At 42.7% G+C, this 17,734-nt stretch overlaps 1 protein-coding gene across 5 annotated transcripts in view; it reads left to right on the top strand.

Moving 5' to 3' along the window:
• The window catches only part of cemip (cell migration inducing hyaluronidase 1), a 153,317-nt gene that overhangs the window by 92,481 nt on the left and 43,102 nt on the right, over positions 1 to 17,734 (top strand). For all 5 annotated transcript variants that reach the window (XM_069172897.1, XM_069172899.1, XM_069172898.1 and 2 more), the window contains exons 7-11: positions 3,398 to 3,468; positions 3,740 to 3,835; positions 5,273 to 5,394; positions 7,482 to 7,629; positions 9,043 to 9,234. In XM_069172897.1, coding sequence (XP_069028998.1) covers positions 3,398 to 3,468; positions 3,740 to 3,835; positions 5,273 to 5,394; positions 7,482 to 7,629; positions 9,043 to 9,234 — 629 coding nt within the window. The remainder of the gene's footprint in view (positions 1 to 3,397; positions 3,469 to 3,739; positions 3,836 to 5,272; positions 5,395 to 7,481; positions 7,630 to 9,042; positions 9,235 to 17,734) is intronic.

Genomic DNA, 17,734 nt, shown 5'->3' with positions numbered 1-17,734 from the left:
AAGGGAATAAAAGTGAACCTCCCCAGAAGCTGTTAATCTTCCAAAGTTCCTCCGAGAGCAGGAAGTCACAAAAGATCCACGGAAAACACGCAATGAACCGCAGGCCTCTCCCGCCGCGGTGAAGGTGACGGCCCGTAACCGAGACGTGGATTCTTCTGTTTCTTCTGTCTTCACTTCAGGGGGACGAATAGTTTTTCACATTGATGAGTTGTGTATTAGAAAGTCTATTTTAAATACAATTATCAATTTCCACCCTAAACGGTCGCCATCTTGGCACCGTAGAGGAAGGGGCGGGCCCACCGATGTAAAGGATTTTCAAATTAAAAGCGTGTGAGGAAGCTGCAGCTGTTCCTGAACACAAAGTGTTTATTTTCCACTGCTGCTGCTGGACAGAAGAATCAGTGTGTTTATTGAGTGTGTTAAACAAAAACACGTTGATTTCTGGGTAAAATAATTAAAGCTGCAGATATTTTGGAGGCTGATGTGTTCACATGATGAGGTCATTTCTGGAAAATAAAGAACAGCAGTGTGAGATTTAAAACCCTGTCAAAACTCCTGCTCTACACAAGAAAGAGTCCTGACATGCAAGATAACTATTTGTTAGTGTACTGAGGGAAGTACGTCATCTGGAACACAGAACAAGATTATTATGATCCTCTCCTAACCTCGAGCAGACGATGTGAGTGGTGAAGTTTAACCATAAAACCACAAGTTTGGTAATGGAGGAGTCACTTTGAGCAGATTTTGGACATTTTTGATAAAAAAAACATTTTGTTAATAAAAGTGCAGTCTGGATTTATCTTTCCTTCAAAAGTAATTTGCTGTTACAAATTAGTTATTATATGTATACATATATATATATAATAACTAATTTTTATATATATATATATAGATCTATATATATATATATATAGATCTATATATATATATGTGTGTGTGTGTGTCCTGTAAATGTAGGCTGATTCAGGCAGGATGAAATTCATAACATTTGAATGGAGAAATTGATTTGTGTTAATGCAGGAGGAGGCTGGGGAAGTGTGTGTGTGTGTGTGTGTGTGTGGGGGGGGGGGGGTTCTGTAGGAAGTCGTGTTGGATCGATGAGGAGAGCACAGAGGTGGAATGAATGAACGCCGCCTCGGTTGTAAAGAGCATGAACTGGGAGGGACAGACTGGAGTTATGAAGGATTGCACAGAAAACAGGGCTCGTGAAGATGACTGATGTCCATCCGATCTACCACCAAGCTCCATTTACTAGCTGATATTGGCAAGTGTTGCTGAACTTAAAGTTAATTTAAAAAGTTTTTCTGACATTTTGGTGCAGCATAAGCACAACATTGACATACAGATTTACATGGCGGTCATGGACATATACACGTGTCCACCGGATGAATCTACTGTCTAATATTCTCGCTGGCTCTGGTTTGGTCTCTAAGAACTCCTGAGAAAACATCAGACTCCTTCGCTGCTTAACGTTCAGTCAATAACTTCGCCTGGTGCAGATTAGAAAAATGTGTTGTGGAAGAGTGCTGCTGCGCCCTACCTAGCAGCAAAGATGTAGTCATAAAAGATTAAAGAAGGCCTTCACACACACACACACACTGCACATGCACGCATGTACAAACACAGACGCACACACCCTCCCATTTGTTATGGAATGCTGTTGCAGCTAATCCTGTTGTGTGTACTTCAGTCATGCTGTATCTCACTTGGTAGAGGGTGTGTGGGAGAAACGCTCGGTCTGTCAGCGTGTGCACAAGTTTGTCAAGAATAAATGGGAAATGGAAACTGACTCGTGCCACGATAAACCGCCGGAGATATCTGGAAGTTACCGTCATACTGTAACAGAGTGGTGACTCCAACACGGACATGTTTCTAAAAACAACACTCCACTGGGCTCTTTTGTTTGGTCAGAAGAAAGGAATTCAGGACTGTTGGATAGAGGACTTTGCATCGTAAACCAAATTTATTTTGTGGATTGCGACGTCGGAGGCCTTGTTGTGGGCTGAGAGAGGATGCTGGTGAATCTTGGCGGGTTCCTCCCTGAGCCGTGGGGTGTTATGAAACTCCATGCTGCCAATGAGACCGCAGAAAACACTGGGAGGGTTTCATAAATGACTCGAGGAGAGAGCACGAGTTAACATTCCTCTCTCAATTTGCACTTTTGCTCCATGGCTGTGATGGTGAGGAGGACAAACTAAACGGATGGGAGCGATGGAGGCGACAGGGATTCCTGCCTAATGACTCTTGTCGCCTGCTCTCCTCACACTATTACCAAACAGGCCAACACTGGTGTCATCATGAGAGTGAGCCTGTGTAATTTGTGGCGCACCCAGAGACATTTTAATAAGCTGGAATTTATGAGACAGTGTAGACTCTGCAATACATTTTCAGTTGTACAATTTGCATATGTTTACTGCAGCTGTCACAGCGGTGCTGGTGGCAGTGTGGAGAAGTAGAGCAACTCTGGTGCAGCTCTTGTTTTAAACCTCAGCTAAAATCAATTTAAAGTAAGTCAGGGGATGCACCCAGATATGGTTTGAAGTTGTGGTGTATTGTACGACCCCGTTTCCAAAAAGAGTTGGGTCAGGGTTGCAACAAAAGGCACAACGTGTTGTAATGCAAAAAGAAACACCTGGTTGAATATATATATATATATATATATATATATATATATATATATATATATGATATGATAATATAACGTATAATATATGAGTCTCTCAGCAGTGAAGATGGGGAGGGATTCATCACTCTTTGAAAGTCTGCGCGGGCAAATGGCTCAACAATTTAGAAATAATGTTCCACAATGCAAAATTGCAAACAATTTGGGGATTTCATCATCTACGGTTCATAATATCATTACAAGATTCAGAAAATCCAGAACACACCTTCCTGACGAGCCGAACACAACCGCTCACCGACGCTCACATGCACAGTGACAGCTGAGACATGAAGTCGCACACGTTCACAGAGCTGCCCTCGCTCCTCACTGACAGCCAGCGTGATGCATTCGAGGACAGGTCATTTAATTACCCAGGCTTCAGCCTCTCACTCTGCATGTTAACATTATTAGAAATACGTCTCTGTCTGTCTGTGTTTTTGTGTTTTGTGTGTGTGTGTGTGTGTGTGTGTGTGTGTGTGTGTGTGTGTGTGTGTGTGTGTGTGTGCAGTCTAATATACTGTAGATGTCTCTAACCTTTCACCCACTATTCCCCTGTTCCCTTCTCTCTTTTTCCACTTCCTGTTTCATTTCTTATTTACTCCACCTGCCCCCCCCCCCTACACACACACACACACACACACACACACACACACACACACACACACACACACACACTCCTTTCATCTATCCAATTTACCACCTATTTTCTCTGCTCTCCTTTTGTTCTCTGTACAGGCATCCCTGGACCTTTATAGTGACAAAAGGTGATGCTTCCTCTGTTGTGGAGGATCACGCCGTCTATCAAGGTGGGAATACATTTTTAATGTTGGCTTCTAAGCTGATTTTATGTATATGTAGAAATGTGTCCCGGCGTTCTGCGACAATAAAACATGATCAAAGTGGCACTCGTGCAGAAAACCCTGCAAGAGGAGACCGATGTTATGGTTTTATCTTCCATGAGTAACAGAATTTTCACAATGTGTGTGTGTGTGTGTGTGTGTGTGTGTGTGTGTGTGTGTGTGTGTGTGTGTGTGTGTGTGTGTGTGTGTGTGTGTGTGTGTGTGTGTGTGTTAACAGGGACCAAGGCCTCCTCAGAGGCCCGGAGCTCGAGTGTTTTCCAGTCCGGTTTCGGGGAGCATTTCACCATCACCACCAGCAGCCAGTGGGTGCAAGGTAACTGTTCTTCTCACATGTCAGCGGTGTCCTCGTATGACATGACTAGACTACAAATATAACAAAAAAAACAATAGCGCCTCAATTGAAAGCAAAGCTAAAAAGATGTGTCTTAAGTTTCAACAAAATGAGTGACTGCATTTACTTTTGTAGAGATCAGATAACAACAGCACAGATGGGGATTATTAATGAACACAGTTTCTGATTTCTGTAACTAAATGGAGGGATGTTTTATTTTGTGTCATTGAACTGCAAATTTACTACTTGCAACAAAACTTCTTTTTTGGTAGATATGACAAAACCACATTTTTTTTGTGCACCTTCAGGTTCATCACACACAATAAGCCCCATCTGGGTTTTTTGGTGGCTAAAGCCAACATTTCAGACTATAAATGACAAAAACACACAATTCATCTGTGAATTAAACTGACTATATTATTATATATTCACCAACAATAAATTGATATGTATCCCACATTTCCAAACTCATGGTACGACACCATAACTATAAAAGTTATGACGAATCCAAACAGAGATTCATTAATATCTAATATTTGGGGTGAACTTAATATATATTCCATCACGCGTAATGATCTATTGAACTTGTTCGCCACTCTTTTGCCATCAAAATCTTTTTATTGCTCTTTTCAATACATTTCTGAGACATCTACTGAATGAAATGTGATGAGATTTAATTGATTGGTTTTATACTTGTTAATTTTGTTTTTTTTAATTAAGTTTCAAATAAATTCCAAATGAATTATCTGATATGAAAAGGGTTATTGTAAGGGTTGATGCATCTTTTTGGTCGCACTATAATGTCTTTTCTGCCTGCCGTGTGTTGTAGCTCATTGAATTCTCCTTGAGCTGTATTTGATCACCGTTTGTGACGTCATCACCACATCCTGTCCCCATCAATGTGTTTACATCAAACTGAGCCGTATACGCTGCTATTATCAAAACCTCTTTTCCCACCACCTCGAAGATGATTCCAAATAAATGCTTCTTATCTCCCGACAGATAGAAGCTCTTTTAGTAAACCTGCCTCGCTGCAGCGTTCAGATATGGACGCAGGCACCCATGTACATGATGCACACCCGGTGGAGGCAGCTGGGAGACCTGCACCCCGGCGTCCTCACACAGCATAACGCTTTTAAACTTCAAATTGAAATTCAGGCCCACAGTCAAATGCACAGTCACCTGCTGTGGCAGAGAGGTGGAGAGCATAATGGAAAGAGAGAGACCTTCAATTACTCTGATACAAATGCTCTCTGACAGCATAAATGGACTACGAGTCAAAGCCTTCACAGAGTTTACTCTAATGCCACTTGGACCACTGAACCTGGAGGTACTAGTGTGTGTGTGTGTGTGTGTGTGTGTGTGTGTGTGTGTGTGTGTGTGTGTGTGTGTGTGTGTGTGTGTGTGTGTGTCCCACAGAGGCAGAGTGGTCAGATTGGTTTGACAGGGATGATGAAAGGGGATCTGGAGACTGGGAGAAACTGTCCGACCTGCACGAGGCCTACCCGGACCGGCTGTGCAGCAGTCCACTGGACATCCAGGTACGTCTCCTCTGACCTCATCAAACACGTAGACAGAACATGTCTCTGTGGAGGACGACACACTGTCACAAAAGACTGCTATTTGCATTAATAATCACGAATATGGCACACCAACTATACGAATGCAAAACACGGACTCGCCTCTGCCCTGAAATTCTGGCGTATTGTAAAGATTTTCATGTCCCAAACAGAAGTGGACATTGTATGCAAACTTTTATGCAGATAAAGTTATTGTTTTCTTTTATATGCATTGAAGAATACTGAACTATGTGGATTAAATGGGAACATGAATTTATCTTTTTTTGTTTTCTCAGAAAGTACAAAGAAATGTGTCTCCTATGTGTTTTATGATTACATGATGAACACTTTCTGTGATATTTAATGATATATATTTTATATATGTTGTCATTGATTGGTTAGAATATAAAAAAGGCGTATCCTGCCCATCTTATATTTTTCCTTGGATATAAATAAAGCTTTATCTTATCTTATTCATATTCATTTTAAACATTTACCTTATTAAAAGCTCTCAGTATTACTGTGTGACCCAAATGCCATCCTTCCATATATACATACAATATATGTAAGTGAACAGTCACACATACCTCAGATACTGATAGAAAACGCACCCGCCAAGGCCACGCAGATGAGAACTGCTGCAGCTGAAGCAGCTTGAAAACCCGCTGATAGGTTATCATCAAACACTTGAATACTGTGCCAAGGTAATATTCAAGCAGAGCTGGCAACCGCAGTTGGCCTTTCCACTGCAGGACACCACCGGAGCAGAGCTTGAAGTGGGAAAGAAAAAAGATCGCTACTGCTCGGCTCATTTACATGCTGGCTGTGTGTACCAGCTGCTGTCGGCAAATCGTCAGGAACCAGGCAACATTATGAACGTGTACAGTGAATAAAAGATACGAAGAGATGTTGCTGATGCTCACAACATGAATTCATCGAACCAGGAGGTCAACCATTTCAATTATTAGAGTAACAAGATCTGTTCAGAACTTATGAAACCAAAACTGAGCTTTTAATTTGAAACAAAAACGAACGAAGTCGAGGCATTTGGGGAACCAATCGTGACTTTCACTGTTCTCTCATATAACTCATAAGAAACAGCTGAAGAACAGGTTGCTTTCCATGATGGAATATTTGATGATCTCCTGTATCTGGAATGATCTCCCGTATCAGGAATGATCTCCTGTATCTGGAATGATCTCCCGTATCAGGAATGATCTCCTGTATCTGGAATGATCTCCTGTATCTGGAATGAGGAATGATCTCCCGTATCAGGAATGATCTCCTGTATCTGGAATGATCTCCCGTATCTGGAATGAGGAATGATCTCCCGTATCAGGAATGATCTCCCGTATCTGGAATGAGGAATGATCTCCCGTATCAGGAATGATCTCCCGTATCTGGAATGATCTCTATCCAATAAGGATAATAGTTTGTTCAGCATCCTCCTCTTCAACACCTTTTCCTGACTAGGTAATGCAGTTTATTTAGGGTCAGTATGATTTTCCCAAATAACCGTATGTGGAGAGGGCACAAAAAAGTAGCAGCAGCTTGTGAGAAGTACCGGTCCACTGTGAGCTGAGAGAAGCTCTGCTGAATTTCACTTTTCTCCAGCACATAGAGAAAGGTCAGAAAGCCGTGGTATGTAATCAGAGGATAATACCGAACCACGGTGCTTGCTGCTGCTCTCGCTGCGCCAGCTGTGTGGAAATGACCGAGCTTTGTGTTATGATGTTGCAAAAGACGTTGTATGCAGGACGCTGCCTGAGTGAGTTCTTGTGTCTAGACTGAATGAGAAACAAAGGAGCACTGAGCCCTCACCCTGAGTGCTGCTGGCCTTTATGAAATGCCTGCTGTTTGCCAAAAAAATAAGCCAGACATGAGACAAATACCAGATGTCTGGTGAAAAAAAAGAAAATGCATCATTTTTAGATGCCAGCAAACAAAGAATGCCCTCATGTCAAGTAGCCGGACGTCTCCCTGTCTTCGTCTCTCTCAAGATGTGGACATTTTGAAACGTCCCTTTGCAAATACTACTCTGTACTGATTTCTGTCAAATCTGCTTTCAGGCCGAAACCCACGATGGGACACCGTCCAACCGGAGCGGAGACGTGATCTACAGGAAGGACAAGGACTACGGCTTCGTCTGCCTCAACAAGGACCAGGATCACGGCCTGTGTTGCAACTACAGGGTCCGCTTCCTCTGTGGAAAACTGGGTACGATCACCTGTCACTCAGAGTCTGTGTGCATGCCATGAGTACAGTATGAGGTATTTAGTTTTGTCTTGTATGTTTCTGTTCAGTTAAACCCAAGTACGTCACAGATGTTGGTGCATATAGAGACATAAACACTGTGGCAGAGCTCCAGAGGGTTTGTGTGAGTGTGTCGTGTCAGCCTACAGTTCCCCCCCTCCACCCCCTCCCCCTCCCCCAAAAACACACACACACACACACACACACACACACACACACACACACACACACACACACACACACACACACACACACACACACACACACACACATTATGTCATAGTACAACTGTACTGTAGCTCCCATCCAAGGAAATCCTTCTGCCTTCATCCTGAAGTGAGAATGTGATTTCAGGCCAAGATGTATTGGAATAAACATACTTACACAACTGGAGGACAATAAAACTTCAAAAAGGGATGAGTCACATTTTCATGATGTCACACAAACGAGTCAATCAATCAAGAAAAACTTTGGAGAGTTTAAGTTCAACAAATACGTTGATTCAAGTATGAGAACCCTGGACAGCATCAGGAGAGAGAGAGAGAGAGAGAGAGAGAGAGAGAGAGAGAGAGTGTGTTTGTGTGTGTGTGTGTGTGTGTGTGTGTGTGTGTGTGTATGTGTGTGTGTGTGTGTGTGTGTGTGTGTGAGTGTGTGTGTGTGTGTGTGTGTGTGTGTGTGTGTGTGTGTGTGTGTGTGTGTGTGTGTGTGAGTGAGTGTGTGTGTGTGTGTGTATGTGAGTGAGTGTGTGTGTTGGAAGGATACAGAAGGACAGAAGGAAAGTCAAAACTCCTGTATTTGGAAATCGTTTAATATAATTGACCCAGATTTTGTCTGCTCTTGCCAAAACCGACACCAAATATTTATTCAAGAATATTTGTTTGTTCCTGTGGTGAGTGGAGGAGGAGGAGGAAGAGGAGGAGGAGAAGGAGGAGAAGGAAGGGGAGGAGGAGGAGGAGGAAGAGGAGGAGGAGGACAAGGAGGAGAAGGAGGAAGAGGAAGAAGAGGAAGAGGAGGAGATGGTCCATACGTGTAATTTCACTCAGAGATGTCTGTTATACTTCAGACATCACAAGTCAAATCCTCCTCTGGACCATGAAACCTGTGATTAATCAGAATTAACTGATGCAAAGCAAAACAAATGTGGAACGATATTAAATCAAACTAATCTGAGATTATTGTTAAGTAACACAATATTTTGAGAACACCTTAAAAATGGGAAAATAAAAGACTAGAATAAGGCAGCTAAAAATATAATGCAGACAAAATGCTGCAGTGAAAATAAGCCTTGGACAACAGTATGCACTTCTACACTGTCACTGTGTGAATGTCTCTTCACTGTATCCTGTGATCTGTAACACCCCCCATGTCCCCCTGCAGTCCGTCCACAGGCCTCCATTTCCATCGACATGTTGTCCAACAGCAGCGTCCTGGATCTGGCCGACCCCCCTGAAGGCTGGGCGCCTGGCGACCGGGTGGTTGTGGCCAGTACAGACTACTCCATGCACCAGGCTGAGGAGTTCACTGTGCTGCCCTGTCCCACCTGCACATCCACCCAGATCAAGGTCAAAGGTGAGAGCCATCGTTCTACTGCGTGTTTCAGTTCAGGTCTCGAATAAAGGCTTTCATCACAAAAAGCCAAAATAACCAGACTTGAACTTTTGGCATAAACCTGTTTAAGTGTTGGTTACTGAAGCAGTATTACACCAGAGGCTGTGCTTTAATTCACTTCAGTGATGCTTACGGTCCTGAACGCATCACTTTCGTGCCAATAAAGACGTTAAAACACACCTTCGTGTGTAACATTGTGATTATTCAAGTTACCAACTTAGTAAAATATGTAATCTAAATGTTTTCATATTGTGGAGCAATTCGCTCTCAAACTTTTTGTAAGTGTGATCTCTGTTTCCATGGTAACACATGGGGTACAACTAACAACTGGAAAACAATCAGTCTCGTCAGTAGACTCTTATGTAATGTACGCAATCTTTACTACTCCAGGAAGTAGTCGGACCCTTAGCAACCACCTAGCAACAGAGAGGACTTCTAGTCTCCAACTGAATAAATACAGAACATAGAAACACTAAACTGATCAGCTAGTTCAGTCTGGTTGGAACAAAGATATCTGATGAACAAAGATATCTGATAAACAAAGATATCTGATGAACACAGATATCTGATGAACACAGATATCTGATGAACTAAGATATCTGATAAACAAAGATATCCATGGACTCGTGTGTTTTTAACATTTTACCACCGTGTCTCGTGTTCAAACCAAACCGGTCCAGCTAGCCGCCGCTAGGATTGTAAGTTTCCTTCAACAGGTGTAACAGGGATCAGTGTAAATCACCTTCACTAATATTCTCCTTGCATGTAGAATTTGAAATGACCACTTTATTTAGAGTGACCACTCTAGACTTTTCAAACCATTTTAGGGAAGTTACATGTCTAATGTGTTATTCACTATGAATCCTGCACAGGAAAAGCAAACAAATCCAAATGCACACTGAAAAAGATCTGGTTCTAAGTTTTCTGAGTGTTGTTTGGTATCGTGAAAATCTTTTAAATTTTAAATGCAAATTTAAAAAAGAAAATTTTGATGTGGATAGTGGTGAGTTGATTAGTTGATTAGTCAATCATCATATAAATGATGGACGCCAAATTCACTTATAAAACAAAACTTCCTGATTCTTTGTTTTGCAATTCAGAGAATTTTCTTTCTTTTTTTTTTACAAATGGAAATAATAACAGTCAAATAAATATTTATGACATTTTGTGTGCAAAAAGAGCAATTGGAAAAACAATTGAAATATTAATCAGAAATTAAAATAATTGTGGTGTCTTTTTTTAGTGGGCTTCTTATCATGCATTAATTCATCAGAGTTTACTTTGAAAATTGGTCATTTTTTAATTAAAGTGAATGTTCAGCAAAACATAAGGCACATTTTTCCATCTTTAATCTCTTTGATAAATCACCTGTCGTCACTTTCAGGCTGAGAGTGTTTTCTGGAAACATGGGAGCCCAACTGGAGATCCTGTTTTCGCACACTCCACCTGCAACTACTTTAACATTTACTCCTTCCTTTGGTCCTCCATCTGTGTTCAGCCTTGTTGAGAGAAAGAGGGTTGAAAAATACATATACACAACTAATGCATACATATTTTATCAGTAATGTGTGTTTCCATCTATGTCAGTGGAAATAGAAAGTCCCAAATACTTCCTGGATTAGCAGTCCAATCATCGGTCTATCTGATAAAAAAAAAGAAGAATATATCAAATAATATTAAAATCTGGATCCTGTTGATGTTGTTGTATAAACCCAGTCGTGAAAACCTTCTCTCTCGCTGTCAGTTGTTTGGCCGTGTGATGGAGGCCAGGTGGGGAAAGCCTGCAGCGGCATGAAGGTGTTTGGTCTGAGTCAGCGCCAAGAGAAAGTCTCAGGCTGCATCCTGGAGGACTGTGTGTTCCTGACTGAGCCCATTCATGCTGGCACGCACACCAATATCAACACACACACGGACACACAGTGATTTTCTCTCCATTTAACTGCATAACACACGTTCAGCTCAGTTCTTAAGGTGAGCCTCTTCAGCCCTCAGTGTCCTCCTGCAGGAATTTAAACAGCCTTTGTCTTTGTCTCTTGGAAAAAGTCTCGATGCCCGCAGCGACTAAAAGTCAGCAATAACACGACGTGACATTTCCTCTCGTGAAAAAAAAAAAGAGTCAAGTTTGCATTTCTTCCGCTGTGAATTTAGGACTCCGGGATTCATGTTCAAACTGCTGCCTAAGCTGCTTTCATTTCTCTCCTGCCTGGCTGCATCGGAAGATCAGTCTGTAATAACCCCCATCATCATCCACTCTGTTTTCACTGGCTCTCTGACGTCACCCGGTGGTTTGCCATCTCAAATGGAAATCCTACTTCTGTGAGCTCGAGGCTTCTCCTCAGAGCTCCTGTCAGTCTCCGTGGGACTGTAATCCCTTTCATTAATTCCTGCTCGCTAGCCAATTTTGCAGCATCGTTTTTGAACATGCAGTGATAATCGAGCCCCCCCCCACCCTGGAGGTTACAGACAAACAGGGATGGGGAGTTGTTTTTGTTTTTGTTGGCTGGGAGATAAATGAGAAAGACCAGGGAGACAGACAGCCCAGGGCTATTTATGAATTTGAGTTCAACAACTCGTGCCTGCGTGTTACATGTTGAACTTCTGACACTTCTTAAATGGCATAAATGATTATGAGTGTAGAAAACGTTGTTGTGGAGGGGATCGATGGCCTGGGGCCTCACAAAGCCAGGCTGCATCTCTCTGGCTCGGTTTGCACCAGGAGATTAAAGTTTGGAAAACGTCCACGGAGAGCCGAGCATTCCCAACAAATAAATAACAAAAACTCTGCAGTATTTACAAGAGGAACTCTCTCCAAATACGCAAACTCCATTCTTGGGGGAGTAGACAATTATGTAACATGTACTTAAACACCATGGGCATTAAAGGGACAATCTGCAAGACATTAACTTTAAAGCACTCAAAAAATAACTAAAGAATGAAGAATTAGCAGCGCTGACGTCATTAGAGACATCAATGTATTGTGTTGCAGATTCTCCTACTTAGGTTAGCATGCTACAAGCTAGCCTTGCAGGAGAGCGTGCTGTGGGTGGTGATAACAAAACACCGCCGTGTAATGTGGATATCAACCATCAGTGATGTCATTAACCAGCAGTGATGTCATCAACCATCAGTGATGTCATCGTTGGTTTGTGAACGTTATGAATCCTCCAGTTCAGATTCTGTCCGTCACCATCTTTGTTAGTTCGGAGCGGTTTGGAGCAGGAAGTGACCATATTTGGACGAGCTGGGGGAGGAGCCAGCGGTGGATCTGACCGATCTGATTGGAAACCTGACGATACTACGTCCCGCCCACCGATAGCTGTAACCTGACTGCACCACAGACCTGTCAATCAAACAGACACGCCCCCAAAAACAGGTCTTCTTGAATCTTCTTTTCTAATGAATGAGGGATTATTTTCAGATGGACCTCCAGAAAACTAATAAGAAGGAGTGACTTTAGCTAACAACACCGAGATAACTGATGGACACATTTTATTCACTTTGGATTTGATGAGAGAAGTTGAATGGGAGTCTATGGAGCCGGAGGCTTTTTGGAGCCGACCTCTAGTGGCACTCGCTGGTATTGCAGCTGAAGACACTTCTGGATCAGAACCATTTTACAGACCTGAAGCTACGAACTCTTTTAGAAACAGTCTGAGGTTAAAATGCGGTTCAGACCAGTTAGAATAGTTATATAGAGTTTATAACGGATCTTTCGTGCAAATAATGACAACAAAAACAGAGTTGAAAAACATGCTACTATGTTCACGCTAAAATCAGAAATAAACATGCTATAATTTCAATTACAGGCTAAGTCAGTCACCATTTTTGGTTTCCATCCACTAGAGGGTGCATCCAATCTAACTTTACATTCATTACATATAGAAAAAAAAAGCATTTCAATCTTCTGGTTTCTGTGTCTCCATCAGATGCTGGAAGCTCAAATTAATATATGATTATCTCCAGCAGCCTTTAGAGGACCAGCATGTCCTCTTCACTAAATGAGAACAGGTACATACATAACTGCAGCAGAAGGTGGACTTTTGTCCTCACGGTAACAATATTGAACACGTAGTTGACTTTGTGAAACAGTCCTAGTTTGGTTTAGCTTCGCTCACAGCTTCAGTGTTCTTCTCTGAATACATTCTGGTGACTCGGCTCGTTTTAGCATTTGCAGCCGCTCTGAAGTGCTGACCAATCAGCGAGCAGTGACGGTGGTTAACCGTGTTTGTCCCGCCCCTCCTTCACTGTGATTGGACGGCTGGTGACAGTGAGGAGCGCAGCCTTAATATTTGTCAACTCTTGCTGACCGGAAAACTCAAAAAGAAGCAGAATAAACGCTCAGCTCCTCGTGGCAGAGTGTCGGACGGTTTCGGTGCATGCTGATTGGTTAACATTAAACCGAGGTCTTCACCCACTTGGATGGTACGACTGCAAATGATTCTCTATTGAGGGCGGACATGAACTAACGCCGTTTGTTGAACAGCTTATTTATAATGATGTCCTAGCAAACCGCCAATGAGGAATTATTTATCAATTTATGAGCAATCGCAACCTTTTAAAAAAGTTAACCTGTACATTAGAGCTGAAAAACCAAAAAGAAAAGACTGGTTATTCCTTCCCAAAAGAGCACATACAATGTGACAGACTTACAGCAGGCGCCTTTTAAGCCTGGGCTGTTTGATGTTTTTAATCTAAGTGGAAATGAAAGTGTTCATTTGTACTTTAAGTTCTGGCGGTGCTGGTGCAGGGAGTAGGAGTAGAGAGGAGATTTAGCATGTGTGGGTGTGTGCTCTTAGGTCTCTCAGATTTCACACTCCAATATTTCTTTGATTTCATTTTCTTTCCTGGCATCACTTTATTTTTCCTAATCAGCATATTTGTGTTGTTCAAGATGTGAATGTGGAGGAGTGGAAGACATGAGGAAAGGAGCTGTTATCGTCTCTGCCATTTTTATTTTGTTTTACTTACAGTGTTATTTTGCTGTTCTTTCTTCTTGTCTCTGCTTTTAATTGGATCCACTTTGTTCTCCTCTTCCTCACCATCATCTGGCTGAGGTGGAAATTGTCCTTCAGACGAGCTACACTTTGCAAAACTTGGAAACTTGCTGAGGCCCAGTGTGACAGGTGGAGGTGGAGGTGGAGGTTAAGATACGACTTGTTGTTCGATAATATAGAAATGATTCTGGCTGTTGTGCATGAATCAATCGGACAGTCAGAACCTGTTCAAACTGTGTCGTGCCAACAGTTTATTCTCCCGTGTACTTCAGCAAGTTCATTGACAAATAGTAGCTTCGTCACCGTCATAATAATTCATAATATGTGGTGAATTTGCAGTTCAATGATGCTAATAATGCTCCTAGTCTTATAATTCATTGTGTGCTCTTTATGAAACCAGAGGACTCACATACACACAGTACATAGGGAGCATAAAGTGTTGCACACAAACTACATGTGCCCACGCTTTGGGGCTTCATCGTCTCCCGCAGAAACAAAATAATGACTCAATGTTAACATGTTATAATGATAATAATAGTAAGAACTTTATTTGTGTAGCACCTTTCATACAAGAAATGCAGCTCAAAGTGCTTTACAGCAAGAAAATGACCTGCAGCGTTGCACATAAAAATAGACATTCAAAAATATAGAAAATAAATAAAATGCATAAGAACAGATAAAAATGCATGAAATTAAACACAAGACAAAACAATAGAATAGAATAGAGTTAGAATTCAAATATGCATTTTAAAGACGCGGCAGTTCAGAGTGCAGGCAAACGCAAGAGAGCTTTAGGAGCAGCTAGTGAAGGTAAGAAGCATCTTTCAGCATTTTCAAGATAAAACACTGATGAACGGTCCGTGGTACTGATCCAGCATCAGGTCGGCTCGGCTCCACGCGGTCAGCAGCCTCTTCTTTGTGTCCAAATGCACACGGAGGCGCAAAGCCTGAATACAAACTCGCTTTCCAACTACAAGCACATCAATTATTTCTCTGTAATTTCAGTAGTTACTGTTGAAGCTACATGTTTGATGTTCACTAAAACAGAGAACACAGTCAGAGCTATAAAACAGAGAACAGCTGTACGTTCACCAGAGACAATGTGTCCCGATGCACACACAACCTGCAGGTGTGTGTGTGTGTGTGTGTGTGTGTGTGTGTGTGTGTGTGTGTGTGTGTGTGTGTGTGTGTGTGCATTGAGCAACAACACAACGACAATCCAGTCAGTTCACAAAACCAGTTTTAAAACAAATCAATACAAACCTGTTTTAAAAAGAGAGAAGGAAAGAAAGGAACTGAACTGTGTTCACCCTGCAGCTTTCAGAACGCCCATCCAGATGTTTTCAACACAACAGTAATGCACTGGTTTCGATCCAGTGGTGCTGCAGTTTAAATGTTCTTTACTTGTGTAGACCTGATCACCTTGTGCGGAGCAGAAATCTCTGTGACCCGTCGGGGGAACAGAACGGACCGAATCCTCTGCTCGGTACAGATACTACAGGGAACAGTTACACATCAGCATTTCATCTATTAAAGACCGTGTGGATTAGCACTAATTAAAACTACTCTATCAGTTAATACACAAGTTAATTAATCACTAACTTTGGAGAGAAAGCCTTTCAGTGAGGTGGAGGTGTGAGTTGGTCATGAGCTCACTCTGTCGCTGCGGGTTGCGTTGGAGGTTCGGCTCCTTGTGGCTTCTAGCAGCTGCCTTAATAAGATGAGACACTCTTATTCTGGGCCTGACCCCCGACCCAACGACCCTGCGGGGATGTGGGATGAAGTCCTAACGAGGTGATCAGGATGCAGCCAGTCCAGCTGATGTGCAGTGTTTTGGTGCCTGATACGCATACTGAACATGTGTACTTCCACTCGCAGGGTTTCCTCTTCCGTTGTAACAGCGTGCAGGTGGTTCTTCACAGCTGTGGAGAGAGAGAGAGAGAGAGACCGAGAGAGAGAGAGAGAGAGAGAGGACCGAGAAGAGAGAGAGAGAGAGAGAGAGAGACCGAGAGAGAGAGAGAGAGAGAGAGGAGAGAGACAGAGAGAGAGAGAGAGAGAGAGAGAGAGAGAGAGAGAGAGAGACAGAGAGAGAGAGAGAGAGAGAGAGAGAGACAGAGAGAGAGAGAGAGAGAGAGACAGAGAGAGAGAGAGAGAGAGAGAGAGACACAGAGAGAGAGAGAGAGAGAGAGAGACAGAGAGAGAGAGAGAGAGAGAGAGAGAGAGAGAGAGACAGAGAGAGAGAGAGAGAGAGAGGAGAGGAGAGACAGAGAGAGACAGAGAGAGAGAGAGAGAGAGAGAGAGACACAGAGAGAGAGAGAGAGAGAGACAGAGAGAGAGATGAGAGAGAGAGAGAGAGAGAGACAGAGAGAGAGAGAGAGAGAGAGAGCGAGAGAGACCGAGAGAGGAGAGACAGAGAGAGAGACAGAGAGAGAGAGAGAGAGAGAGAGAGCGAGAGAGACCGAGAGAGAGAGGAGAGCAGAGAGAGAGACAGAGAGAGAGAGAGAGAGAGAGAGACAGAGAGAGAGAGAGAGAGAGAGAGAGAGAGAGAGAGACAGAGAGAGCATGTGTGTGACAGGGATGTTGCTGACCGGATACCAGAGTACAACGTGTGCAGAGTTCAGGCTGTTTGTCAGTGAATAAATGCTGCAGTTCCTGACTCCAGCTCGCCAACTGCTGATTCATGTGAAAGGCCGTTAGCACTGAAGTTAGCAAGAGAAATGTTAGGTAGTGGATTTTTGTAAAATATCTTAAAACCAGTCAGATTCTTGTTACGTTAGAATATTTCTCCGACCTTCTTCTACACTGCTTAAGACATTTTTCAGCCTCTTAAAAGTCCTCCTTCCTTCTCCAAAGGTTAAGATGTTTTGTGAATATTTTTTTATCTTTACAAGGATCCAAGCTTTAGGGGGAAATTCTTAGAAAACGTCTCAATCAAAGAATTTTCTTGAGAATTTCATCACGAGGAGAAACTTTCAGTCTGAGTAATCTTTGTGTAACTTTACTGTGAGTGTGGGCAGAGTGGAGGTGGAGGAATGGTTGGCTTTCTAAATCTGGGCAGTTCAGTGATGCACTCTAACTCTGGGTCAGCTCTCCTCTCTGCCTCTGTTCACCATAATTATAGTGCTGCCTGCTCCTTCTCCTTTAAAAAGAAACAGTTGTGCTACAAACTCTGACTCAGCTCCACCGTTATGTCCTCCATCGCAATTATGTGAAACATCTGCACAGCCACACGCCTGCGGGCGCACACAGCAAACCGACAGCAAACTGCAGTCTGCTTGGTTTCTGGTGAGAACGAGCAGCTGCTCTGACGGCACTCAGCTCTGAACGCTGTGTTTGAAGAGACGGTGATGCTTCAGACGGCCTGTCAGCAGATACGTATCTGGACGTCAACAGATGTCACGATCGTGTTCATTTTCATTTTTAAATGTTGAGCGCCGGAGCTTTGGTATGGTGTGTGTGTGTGTACT

Source organism: Embiotoca jacksoni, unplaced genomic scaffold (genome assembly GCF_022577435.1).
Source record: "Embiotoca jacksoni isolate LCO1_2020_lvr unplaced genomic scaffold, fEmbJac1.0.p SCAF_56, whole genome shotgun sequence".
In the NCBI taxonomy this organism is placed as follows: domain Eukaryota; kingdom Metazoa; phylum Chordata; class Actinopteri; family Embiotocidae; genus Embiotoca; species Embiotoca jacksoni.
The sequence above is the reverse complement of the archived record's forward strand: the minus strand, read 5'-3'. Positions and strand labels throughout refer to the sequence as shown.